At 56.3% G+C, this 12926-nt stretch overlaps 1 protein-coding gene across 1 annotated transcript; it reads left to right on the plus strand.

Annotated features, from left to right (window-relative positions):
• The first annotated feature begins 363 nt into the window (after nt 1-363).
• ALDH4A1 (aldehyde dehydrogenase 4 family member A1) lies at nt 364-10183 on the plus strand. Its single transcript, XM_075773002.1, has 15 exons — nt 364-477; nt 1333-1426; nt 1722-1814; nt 1919-1966; nt 2364-2519; nt 3091-3240; nt 3357-3431; nt 5863-6050; nt 6958-7031; nt 7564-7760; nt 8152-8199; nt 8595-8747; nt 8951-9072; nt 9639-9757; nt 9898-10183. The coding sequence occupies exons 1-15, from the start codon at nt 443-445 to the stop codon at nt 10008-10010; spliced, it is 1665 nt and encodes a 554-aa protein (XP_075629117.1). The 5' UTR covers nt 364-442; the 3' UTR covers nt 10011-10183.
• Nucleotides 10184-12926: the final 2743 nt, after the last annotated feature.

Here is a 12926-nt window from a genome sequence, read left to right on the forward strand (position 1 = left end):
GCCCCACGCACAGGCAGAGCCGCCTCCTTCGGGTTGTTTCGGTGGTGGGGTGGGGTTTGGGTGGGGGGTTTTTTTTTTGGGGGGGGTGGTGGGTTTGTTTTTTTTTTTAATTTCGGGGGGTTTCATTATTTTTAGCTCATTCCAGCGCCCCGCCCCTTCCCACGTGCCGCCGCGCGCGGCCGCCCCGTTGGTCGGGCGCAACCACTACGGGGGGGGGGGGGAACACCCCGGACACCCCACTCCCGCCCCACGGAGGGGGAACACGCCCCGCAGCCCCACGCACAGAGAGGACACGGGTGTGGGGCCGCTCTGGGAGCAACCCGCTTCTCTCCCCTTTTTTTTCTTTTTTTATTTAATTTTATGGTTTTGTCTTGTCTGCCCCCCCCCCCGCCCCGTGGTGGTTTGGGCGCGGCCGTGGGCAGGGGAGCGCGGCGGGGCCGGGATGTGGCGGGCGCTGCGTGGGCTGCGGGGCGGCGGGTGAGTGCCTGGGGGTCCCCTTCCCCTTCCCTTCCCCTTCCCTTGGGGGGCAGGCAGCCAAATCCGAGCCAAGCCCGTCTCCCCAACCCCGCCCCAAACCCCCTTCTTTGCAGCATTTCCACGCGTGGCGGGGTGTTTCGGGTGGAAGACCCGCGGGCTCAGGGGCGCTGCTGCAAGGGCAGCGCCGGGGCCCCTTCGCTGTGCGTTGCCTTAACTCGCTTTTGCTGGCCCAGCCCTCCCTGGCTTCTTGCAGGGCACCTTCCCCCCTGCCAGGCACTGCCTCTTCCTCCCCTCCTTTCCTTTTTTTTTTTTTTTTTTTCCCCTTTTTTGCCCCTTTTTTTCGGGCGATATTGCTGAGATGGGCAATTTAATCCTCAGGCAGGGGTGGGAAATGCATAGCCCGAAGCTGCCAAGGTCCAACCGCTCGCTGGGACAGGCAGAGCGTGCCAGCCCGGCTTTTGCCCCCGCGCCCTGGACTTTGCCAGGAGCTCGTGCCGTGTTGGGGTGTTGGAGCAAAGCGGATCGATTCGGAGCTTGCCCTGCGCGTCGTCCTTTAGAAATTCCTTTTCCAGCAGCTTTTTCATAGCAAGGAGAAGGGAAGGCTGGATGGGAGCTACATGCAGGCTCAGTTCCCGGCTCTGGCATCATCGTCCGATGGGCGGGATGGAGCAGAGGCGTGATAACAGGGTGCCCTGCCTGGGCGTGCGTAGCTGGTTTGGCCGGGGAGCGCGGCATTAAGTGAAAAACACGTGTTACTGGGAGATTGGGGCAAAATAGGTGTTACTGGGAGGTTGGGGCGTGGAGGGAAGGAGGAAACTGGGGGGGATTTCAGCTTCTGCTTTGCTTCTCTCCTAGGCGGAGATGGCAGCACCGCTCAGCCATCGAGGTGACCAACGAGCCGATCCTCGAGTTTAAGCCAGGGAGCCCTGAGCGAGCCGCGCTTCAGAAGGTACCGCCGCAGGGGATCGGCCTCTTTGGGGGTCTGTGAGGTCCCGGGTTGCGCTTCTGGTGCCGCATGACAGCCCCAGGCTCTTTCCTGGTGGTGGGACGTCCCGTCCTGCCCCGCATCTGCTCCTTCCCTTTGGGACAGTTGGGGGTGGAACTCCTGTCCCTGTCCCTCCAGCCCGCTCGCATCCCGCGATGGGGCCGAAGGAAGCCTGTCCCCAGGTTTCAGTTCACTCGTGGGGAGGATGGATGGAGCGGGGGGGCAGCTCCCACCACGGTGCTCCTCTCCTCTCGCTTAGGCGCTCGCCGACCTGAAGGACAAGACAGAAGCCATCCCGTGCGTGATCGGGGGAGAAGAGGTTTGGACGCCAACGGTGCGGTACCAGCTGTCGGTGAGTTTGGGGGAAAACTTCTTTAAAAAGCAAGAGCAGAGCAGGGGGACGTACCTGGCAGGAGAGAGATCTGATAACTACAGAGGCTTTTTTCCTCTTTTCAGCCATTTAATCATGCACACAAGGTGGCCAAGTACTGCTATGCTGACAAGGTGAGTGCACCTTGTTGCCTTCTCTCTTCCTTAATTTTTTTTGGGGGTGGTGGGGGGAAGCAGCAGCACTTTGCCTGGGTTTAGTGAGCCCTATCTCGCAGCGGGGTTGCGAGGCTTGCGGCGTGATGCGCTTTGAGATTGCTGGTGAGAAGTCTGGATGAAATGCTAATCGCTGCTCAGATTGTGAGCGGGGTGGCTCCAGGGGCGAGTGTTGGCTTTCTAAGTCCCAGGGACCCTGGAACAAAATGGTACCAGGACCTGCAAATTTGGGGTTCTGATGGAAAAACGGCTGCTGTGGTTTGTGGCTTGGGATGGATGGCCGCTCGCCTTCCCCTCCAACCTGGTGACGGGGAGGCGGTGGGTTCCTCCGTGCTGCCTTTCCCCTTTTCTTCCGCAGGAGCTCATTAACAAAGCCATTAACGCTGCCTTGGCAGCGAGGAAGGAATGGGACCTGAAACCTGTCCAGGACCGGGCGCAGATCTTCCTGAAGGCAGCTGACATGCTGAGCGGCCCGAGGCGAGCAGAAGTGCTGGCCAAAACCATGATCGGGCAGGTAAGGGGGATTGACCCACAGAGAGCTGGGGTGAACGGGAGGGAATCGGGGCGGCCGGGAGTCGGGGAAGCAGGGCAGGAATAGCAGGCAAGGTATTTTTTGGCGTTGGGGATGGCTGTAATGTTAGAAGTGCCTATAGCCATCTGGGATAGACTCATCCTCGCCTCTTTGCTGAGAAAAGAGAGAGGGGAAGCTGGGAGCCGAGCGTCGTGGGAAGATGTGGTGGGCCGCCACATCAAGATCAGTTGATGTGGTGGGCCGCCATTACCAGGGATTACCCTTGCGAAACGCCCCAGCAGCCCTGGCTGTCCCAGGCGAGGCACTAAAGGGCTGGGGGGGGGAACACGGGTGGGTGTGATGTCCTGTGGCACAGGCCCGGGCTGCGTTTGCCTCCGCTCGGTGCAAAGGAGACGTGGCAGGGCAGGGGTTTGCTCCTTCAGAAGCGGCCTGTGCGAGAGGCAACCCACAAACCTCATCCGGATGCACCGTGCCGCACCGCTGTGGCTCACGGCTGCTGCATTCCCCGCACCCTCCCCTCGGTGCTTTTATTTAATGCGACCTCTCCTGGCAGGGTAAAACGGTCATCCAGGCGGAGATCGATGCTGCCGCAGAGCTGATAGACTTCTTCCGATTCAATGCCAAGTACGCCCTGGAGCTGGAGAACAGCCAGCCCATCAGCGTGGACGTCAGCACCAACAGCATGGTCTACCGGGGGCTGGAGGTGAGGGGCTGTCCCCCTGCTTCTCAAGCTCCCTTGTTTGCCCCGAGCTGTGGTGTCACGCTATGGTGAGAAGCAGCACCGTGCTCCCACCGGTCCCTTTCCTCTCCCACCCGCAGGGTTTCGTGGCAGCGGTCTCTCCCTTCAACTTCACGGCGATCGGCGGCAACCTGGCAGGAGCTCCGGCGTTGATGGTGAGTGTCGTGGTGGGTTTAAGGAGAGAGGGATGGAGAAGACAGTCCGGAGAAAGGCTGGGGGGGGACCCGGTCTCTCCAGGGCTGTGGTTTTTCTGGTCTGGGATCCATGATGAGTGAATTCGGCCTCCCTGGTTCTCTGGAGCTGTTCAGTAGGAATCACCTGGGGTCCTGCTGGTCCCTTGAATTCAGTCAGCTCCCTTGCAATTAGACTCAGATGTCTTTAATTACAAGAAGGCATTCTGGATTTTACACCAGTCCACTGATGGACAGGTGTGGTGGGGGAAGTGTTAGAAAAGGAGAAACTGCCCAAACCTGCTCTTCTGGGGTTTTTATTCTGAAGCAAGGTGTCTTTTCACTGCTAGGCTGGGTTTTAGATGCAGAGAAGGTCAGGGTGCTGCAGGAGGGAGGGAGGGGAGATGAGAAATAGAGCGGGGTTTTGTTTTCCTGCGTGGTGTTTGCTCCAGAACCGGGCTTCAGGGGGCTGTCGTGACACAAAAGCGTAACCAGCTTGTAATTGCTCGGGTTCCTCTTGGATGGTGCTTTTTGGGTACGGTGGTGCGTTAGGGCCAAGGTAGGAGGGAGCAGGTCACGGTCCTGGCATTTAGCACTAAACTGGGAGACAGGAGATCCTGGCGGACGTGAAAGATGGTCCAAAAAGTCAGAGTATCGGTAAACAGTGTTTCTGTACGTGTCCCACCCCAACGTGCCCATCGAGCATGGGGAGCGCCTGCCTTTGCAGGGTGGGTTTTGGGGAGAGACTGTAATAACCTGATGAATTTGGGCCAGGATTAATTAATTTATTGTTGCGCTGGAAAAATACCCACAAAATTGTCCTAAGGCCTTTACTAATCAGGCTCAGATTTCATCCTGGCACCCAAGACGATCCCTCCAGCAGAAGTGTCCTATGTTGGAGGTGGAAGAGGCTGTGATAAGGGAGACCACCAAGCTTTTAATTTAGGGACGTCACATTTTAAAGCTGTATTCACAGCGAAGCATTGGAACCTGTCAGTTTTGTAGGGGAGGAGTGGGGAGAAGGAAAGAAAAGAGTGAAGGTAACGCGGAGCTGGGAATTTTTTTGGGGGTGGGAGATGCGTTCCTCCCACCCCAGGATTTGAGGAAAGTCCACGACTTTGGGGCGTTTGGTGAGAAACTCATCCCAGAGCGGAAGAACCTTGCTGGGATGGGGCAAGCCCGTGCTGGCAGGTCTGGGTGAACCGTTTTGGGCATCCTGCGGTGCATCCACCTCTCCCTCCTCGAGAGTGAAGGTTAATTCCCACCGGGCTGCTGCAGCGCGGTGAAATCCCCCCGCTCGCCCTGGGCCTGGGGCAAAATGGAGCAGGGCATCGCTGACTTGAAAAACTCAGCGGCAGGTGGTACCTGCAATTAAATTTAGGAGAAAATGGTACTTAATAGGTGGATATTAATTAGAGCCCCAATGTTTTAGTCACCACGGTGCGCTTCCCAGGGGATTAAACGTTGCTCTTGCCTAAATAGCTGGAGAGATCACTGCGGTTAATGCCATTGCGGTGTCGGGAGCGGGGATCTCCTTGGGAATGGAGAGGTTGCCTCACCGCGCCGGTATCCAGACTGCCGGGCATCCTGTCTCCAACCGTGGCCCGAGTTAGATTTCCCACTTGCTTGGAGATTTTTTGCAGAGTGAGGTTTATTTTTCTCACTGTTTGGAGTGGAAGGATTACGGGGTGGGGGGACAGGAAGGAGCTTTGCCCGTACCACGAGTCCCTGGAAAGCAGGTGCCTGCTTGAGACAAGAGTCCAAAAATCCCCCTCCTGCTCCCCCGGGGCTGTGACCCTGTTGCGGTGGGGGCCAAGCAGCGTGACAGTGACGCAGGGGAGGTCACTGGGCCCCCCGTAGCCCCACGGCTGCGCACGGAGCCGGAGGGAGGACAGAGGCACGGAGCCAAAGGGGTGGGGTGCCGCCAGCAGCGTTGTAGCTCTGTGTTTTCCAGCCGGTTGCGGTGTTTGCTTGTGCACGATTAATCCAGGCTTGCGGTTTTATTTCACTGCTTTGGCTGGCACAAACACCTGCTGGGTCCTGCGCAAACCCGGTGGCAGCGAGCGACGGCGCCCGCAGTGCTGTAAGCACATTTCTTAGCGACGCCGTCCCGTTTCCCAAGACATAAAACAGGTCCTCCGCCTTTCGCGGCTCCTCTTTAGGGAAGGCAAAACTCTGCGTCCCCGGCAAGGGCTGGCACAGAGGGGAGGATTGCTGTGCCTTCTGCTGACCAGGGCAATCACAATCCTTTCCAAAACCAATGCTCGGGGTAAAAGGTAGGTGTGAATCACCCAAAGGCGCCACTGCTCCGGTCCTGTGGGCTGCGGGACGGACTTTTGCCAGAGCATTGAAGCCTTGCGTACCCGTGTTTGGGCTGAAGCCTTTCCTCGTGTGCTGACTTTGTCCTCTCCCCCAGGGAAACGTGGTCCTGTGGAAGCCCAGCGACACTGCCCTGCTCTCCAGCTACGCCGTCTACAAGATCCTCCTCGAAGCCGGGCTCCCTCCGAACGTCGTGCAGTTCGTGCCAGCGGATGGACCCGTGTTTGGAGACACCGTCACGAGCTCCGAGCACTTCTGCGGGCTCAATTTCACCGGCAGCGTGCCGTACGTTAGGGAGGGGAGCGGCAGGGGGGAGAGGGGCGAGGAGCCGCTGGCTGAGACCATGCTGGGTGCTCATCTGCTGGTCCCGTGAGCATGTAGGACAGTGTTGAGCAGGGCAGCAGGCAGACAACTGGCCATCCTTACACAATGTAATTAAGGTAGGGTTTTAAAACTGATTTTAAAAGTGTCTTAACCAGGTTTTCTTGCTACGTTTAATAGCAGAGTGTTTCTGCTGCTAAACTCAGGGCACAGAGGATAGACAAACTTGCATGCCACAGTGCCCTGTCTCCCAGGGATCCTGTGATTTGGCTTAACGAACCGCACTGCGCTGGCAGAGCGATGCCAGCTCCACGTAGCTTTGCAAACTCGTGCTCTGCCTGTGCGTCGTTAGTGATGCTGAGGGCCCCGGCAGCCCGTAACGGGCTATTAAACCCAGGGACCCCGCTCCAGCGGCAAAGGACATGGTCTGATGAGCATCGTGCTTTAAAGGTGGGAAGCTCATAAATTAGTATTAGTGGCTGGGCCTCCCGGTGGGAGGTTATTAGCATTTTTATTGTTTTGCCGCCAAGGGGTTTGTCACAGTAAGGACCGAAAGGAAGGGGGGGGGAAAGGGGAAGAACAGAAACTTCAGCTGGATGCTCACTCCTGTGGTCTGCCCTGTGGCACTGCAACAGTTTCTTATTTTTAAAACTAAAGGGTTGTTGCACAGTGCCGTTGCTTCAAGGCCTAGGGTCTCATTCTCGGCTGGCATCTCCTCTGCCACTTGCAGGGCATCCCTTCTGTTGGGGATGGATGCAGGAGTTTGCTGGGGTCCCCTTCAGCAGGGCACATCACCCACGGGTGCCTTTTCCAAGCATCACCCCTGTGCAAAGGCAGGAGTGCACTCATCAGCTCCTCCTTTCTCTTCCAGGACTTTCAAGCGGCTCTGGAAGCAGGTATCCGAAAATCTGGATCGCTATCGCAGTTTCCCACGCCTGGCTGGGGGTAACTGCTGCCTCTTCCACCTTTTTGGGGGAGGGAAGCCATGCAGGAGTGGGGGGTTTAGTTTCTCCCCTGCTCAGGAAGAAACTAAAGTGATGGCCAGGATTCCTCTCCTTACGAGCAGGGAGCAGATGACACAGTAAATTGCGTCCTGTCCACCCTCTCTGGCCAAAACGTAAAGCTCGTTCGTCTGGGTGCGTGCTGGGTATTTGGAGGAGCTTACGGCACCAGCTCCCACCGGCATGGGATGGGTTTTTATGGCGGGGAGCTGGCACTTGGGCGGGAGGCAGTGATACTCTGGGGTTGCAGAGCCTCCACGCTAAGTTTGGGAAGTCAGGTCAGTCCTTTTTCCATCAGTTTTGTAAGCCTGCTCCAGCGTTGCGCTTCCTGGGATCGTGGCACTGTCCGTGTTCCCCGAGGAACCGTGGACCAGGCAGGGTCCTGCAAGGGACCTGGCCGTAGCTTGTGCTTTCTGGAGACGGCGCAGCCCTGGCCACTCCTCACTTGCCCCTTTTCCTCCCTTCTCCGGGACCAGAGTGCGGCGGGAAGAACTTCCACCTGGTGCACAGCTCGGCCGACGTGGCCAGCGTGGTGAACGGGACCCTGCGCTCGGCCTTCGAGTACGGCGGCCAAAAATGCTCAGCTTGCTCCCGCCTCTACGCCCCGGACTCGCTGTGGCCCCAGATCAAAGAGAAACTGCTGGAGGAGCACGGGAAGATCAAAGTGGGAGACGTGAGTGGAGCTGCCGGGCTGCTGAAGGGCTTTGCGGCTCAGCGGGTGGTTGATGGGATTAGAGACTGCGGTAACTGGCTACTAATTCCTATTGAACGGAGCTTTTTATCCACTGGTTCTCCCCACCACCGCCCCTCTGTTCCCCCCCCACCCCCAGCTTCATCTTTTTTTTAGTGATTAGAAATTAACTTGTAGCCAGCGTCTGCAGGAAGGATTGTGTAAGTCGCTGAATACTGCAGACTAATTGAAAAGGGGTAGCTCGCGCCCTCGAACAGGGGTGTGTGTGGAACGGGGAGAAATGTTATTTGGGGAATTTCAGGGCCTCCTACTTTCAGAGTTAGCTTTTTGGCACAGTACGTACTTACATTCCCTCCTTTCTGGCTTCCCGCAGCCCGCCCAGGACTTTGGGACGTTTTTCTCTGCGGTGATTGACGACAAGGTGAGTTCACCTTTCCTGTTTTGACGAGGGCAAGAGGGTAACACCACCAGGCTTCCACTGAGTGTCAGGGTAAATGGGTTTTATTGCTTACAGCAAAGTAGGAACAGCAGTGATTAGTTAGAGCTGATTATCGGCCCTCTTTTGCTCCCTCCTGGAGTATTGCATGCCTTAGTCACTGCCCCTCTTGACGAGTGGGTTATTTTGCTGAGCAGTTCTCACAGATGTAAGGTTCGGAGTGCCCAGGGCTGTATTTCCAGCTCCCACTCCTTCTCCTGAGCTGGAAGAGTGCTAAAAGCAGCATAGCCCAGAAGGGGATTGCCCTGAACTCCTTCTAGACTGCCCCTGAACCCACATTCTTTTTTTTTTTTCTTTTAATTATTATTTCCTTTCCTCAGTCTTTTGCACGGATAAAGAAATGGATCGAGCATGCAAAGAAGTCATCCAACCTCACCATCCTGGCAGGAGGCGGCTGCGACGACAGCGTCGGGTACTTCATCGAGCCGTGCATCGTGGAGAGCAAAGACCCGCAGGATCCCATCATGAAAGAGGTGAGAGCAGCTTGCGGGGGGGGGCAGGAAAGGGGCTGCAGGTCCCATCCTGAGATGTCATTGCCTGGCGATGAGTCGACCGGTGCAGGGATGTTCCTCTTCATCACGCTTTTAACTAATCGGCTGCTGAACCACCCAACCGCTTGGTTTTGGAGGCTGTCGCCACTGAGTGCTTCGGGGGGGGGGGGTTTCTTGCTGTACAGGAAATTTTTGGCCCGGTCCTCACGGTGTACGTCTACCCTGAGAAGCGATACCAGGAGGTGCTGGAGCTCATCGACACCACAACGCCCTATGGCCTCACGGGGGCGATCTTCGCCCAGGAGAAGTAAGTGCCGAAACCCGCGCTGCCTTGCGCATCCCCCGACACCAAAGATGCTTTTCCCCTTCTGGGATGAACCGTCTTAGCTCGCTTCTCTCCAGAGCCCTGTGGTGAGGAGGAAAGGAAGCGTTTCCCCCGATGCTTTTAGCCCTCCTTCTGCTAAGGAGGGAAGGGGATATGCATCCAAGGTGGTTTTTCGGCCCTGAAAGTGGTTTTTTTGGTGAGAAACCATCCCAAAGGCGACATTTGGACTGTACAGGAGGATGTGTCCCCAGCCCTCCTGCTTAAGAGCAGTGTAACCTCAGAGGCAGACCATCCTTAAGTTAGAATCACCTTCATTTTATAACAGTAACACTTGAGAAGCAAACTAAAAGAAAACAAAATTGGGATAATTTGAGTTCTAAGTATGCACGACCCGTTTCAGCACGTTAAACAATCTGCAGTCCTGGCAATGTGTCCAAAGAAATGCAAACTTGCTTTTTGCACGATTTTAATTGCTACAGAAGAGTAGAGGCCTCTGCACGAGTTTTTGCCGTTGCCTCGCGGTCACAGCCGTTTCTGTCCCTCCTTAGGAGAATCATCGACGAAGCCAGGAACCTCCTGCGCAACGCAGCCGGCAATTTCTACATCAACGATAAGTCGACGGGCGCCGTTGTGGCTCAGCAGCCCTTCGGAGGCTCCCGCATCTCAGGTGAGACAAAAAACTCCTGTCCAGAGACGGCACTTTACCTTCACAGCCCCGTGCTGAGCTGCATCCCGCTCTGGGCGGGGGGGGCGGGGGGATCATCCTCCATCTCGTGGTCACCGACACTTTATTTCCTTCTGAAACAGGCACCAACGACAAACCTGGTGGCCCCCACTACATCCTGCGCTGGACGTCTCCCCAGGCCATCAAAGAAACGCACGTGCCCCTGACGGACTGGCGCTACGCCTACATGCAGTGATGCCTTCTCCCCGGCCCCGCACCGGTACTACTGATCCTCAACGCACAGAGTGGCTTTGCAGCTACAACCTTAAAAAGCACTTAAATCTACTGATCTTTAAGGCGACAAGCTTAGGTTTTATTTTTAAAGAAAAATTCTATTATTAAACTGTAAACTTAAAAGAAGGAAAAAAAGTCCTTGTGCTTTTCTTAGTCGCATAAGGATGATTAATTCATTAATTAAGGGCTGGCCGGAGGTGTGGTTGCAGAAGCATACCTCGGCCGCGGGTTCCCTTTTCCTCCCATTTCCTCCACCCCGAGCAGTCCAGCGCGTTTCCCCCTCGCTGGAATTAAAGCAGGAGCCAGGCGTGACGAGGCTGGTCCTGTCCCAGGCAGGTGTAAAAAGCAATGTCCGTCCCTCCTCTGTCCCCAAGGCCACCTTTACCCCGGCAGAACATGAGCTGCACCAGCAGAAATCACCGGGAGTTCAGGGCTGCCTGTTTCAAACCAGAGATGAATGTGGGGGGGAGCCCCAAGCCGTATTTTCTCCCCGTTCCCGAGCTAGAGGAAAGCCTCCAGCACACCCAAATGTTTTTGACGTAGGACGAGAACTTGGCAGAAGGCACATTGTGCCAGGAGAGGGCGGCTGCGAGTGCGGCACTGCTTAGAAATAAGTTGGAGTGCCTTACTTCACCCCTCTGAACGCCAGGGCCGGGGTTACTGCACAATTACCTTGCAAATAGTCTCAGGGTGTGCTCGAACATCGGGCAGACGGAGCAGCATCGCCCCGCTTGGTCCCTTGTTTCGTTACGGGGCGAGGCCAGGCTACCTCCGGTGCTTCCCATCGCTGGTCATCGCCTGCTTCCGCCGCTCCGATCCCCGGGTGGCTGCTGGAAGGAAGTGGAAAGATTTAAGAGGAGGCGTTTCAATAAACTGGAACGTTCCCGCACGAGCTGCTCAGGTGGATGCAGCATCCCGAGAAGGAGCGGAAGTGTTAGCAGGAGCTGCTGGGGCAGCAGCAGGAGGTCTGCAAGAATTAGAGCAAGATGCATTTCCCAGCCTGTTGTGCTCTGTCCAGGACCCCGCTCAGACTTCAGCTGCCGAGTTAAGAAGTTAAATTAGTTCTGAGCTTTGTGGTGCCCGGTCGCGGTGACCTGCGCAAGGCTCTGCCTCACCGTCGGCAAGTTCTTCACCGGACGGGTCCTGTAACGCGAACAAGAAAAGGGATCTTAGACGCAAAGTCCTGCATCCCTCCAGGATCATTTCTAATTTAGAAACGTATACATTTGTAACACCTACAATTAATAACTCTTCAATTATCGGGATTTGCAGATAGTGTGGATAACCCTGTTAAGGCTGGTGTAATAAGCATTAAGTATTGATCTTGTCCGTGCCTGGGCTGGTATTTAGCATGCAGCTCAAGAATGAATTGCATTAATACCTGTGAATCCTGGTTTAACTGAGAAAATTTGCAATAAAATAAATTACAAAAAACTTTTGTGTTCTTTTAGGCATTATTTCTTCACGTTGTTGCCAAATAAGGAGCTAGAACGAGCGTGCGTTCGCTACCTTTAGTGATAGGAAAAGGTGGGAACCATCAGGCGCTCCCCAAATCTGCCGTTGCTCATCCTGGCGGCTCTCTGCGGTCCGGGGACCCGACTGCCGGAACTCTCCTTCCTGCTGCTGCACCCAGCGCCAACCAACCCTTGCGCGTAGTGATCGTTTCTTGGCAAAGCACCTCTCTGCTCTCATCTTCCGCGGATAAGCCAGGGCCCCCGGGCTGCCCCGGCTCTGCCTTTGCACACATACTCACACCGCGGAGCCCCCAAAAACCAGCCTTTTGGCTGCCCCAGAGAGAACGAAAAAATAAACCCAAACTAAAACCACCCCGGCTTTGTATTTTCTGCTAAAACTAAGACCCTTCCCTTGCACGAGGATGAGAGGGGCAGGAACGATCGAGAAGCACCTAATTACTACAAAGCATCCTCGCGCTGCCTACTGGGAGGGCACGCGGGAGCCCAGTTCGGCTCCAAAAAACCCCCAGTCCCCAACAGGAAGGACGGGACCGGACCCATCCCAACTTCAGGAACGGTCTCCGAAGCCCCAGAGATCATCCGGGTGGGACCACAACCACGTCCCGGTCAGCCGAATCACCTCCTGCCGCCCAGCTGGGGCTAAGCCCCCCCGAAGCTGCCCCGCACCTTTCCCCGGCGGCCGGCGGCTCATTTAAAGCTCCCGAGGGGCTCTGCCTCGCACCCCCTCGCCGGAGAGCCGCGGCCAAGGCGCCGAGCGCTCGCTCAAGCCGCTGCCTTTGGCTCCCACCTTTTATGACTTAAGGCCAGAGTGTCGAGTGGATTTTTTTTTTTTTTTTTTTTTAGCCTTAACTCTGAATTTCACGGCTTTTGTGACTTTAAATCAGTCCTCTAATGCTATTTAAACAGTTGGCTTTTTGAAGCTGCGAAACGCTTCGGTAGGTGTTTGGGAGAGGCAGGGGCTTTCGCGGCAGAGCCCCTGCCTGCTCGGATGCTCCTGGACCGCTCTGCCCTAGACCGGGATGCGGAAAACCGAACCTGCAGGAAGGGAGGGAGGGAGGGATGGGCAAAGGGGTCTGGGGGCTCTGCGTGATCCCACGGTGCCCAGAAAGAGAGGCAACAGGTTCGGAGCAGCTCCGGTAGGGATTCAATCCCGTTCCCACGTGCAGCCGGAGCTCTTAGCAGTCCCCACCGCATCCCGAAGCGCTCGGCTAGCCGTTCCCCGAGCCGGGAGCCGGGTGGGAAGCTGAGCCAGGCTTTCTCTAGGAAGTGGCAGATTTTCCCCCCCGATAACACGCAGCTCCATCTGCTTCCCGTTAGCGGCCCCGGCTGAGGCTAATTGGCAGATCAAACCCTCCGATGTCCCGCGTTAGGTATGTCGTTAGGAGAGGCCGGAGCAAGTACGA

The sequence above is a fragment of the Balearica regulorum genome, chromosome 21 (genome assembly GCF_011004875.1).
Source record: "Balearica regulorum gibbericeps isolate bBalReg1 chromosome 21, bBalReg1.pri, whole genome shotgun sequence".
Taxonomy (NCBI): domain Eukaryota; kingdom Metazoa; phylum Chordata; class Aves; order Gruiformes; family Gruidae; genus Balearica; species Balearica regulorum.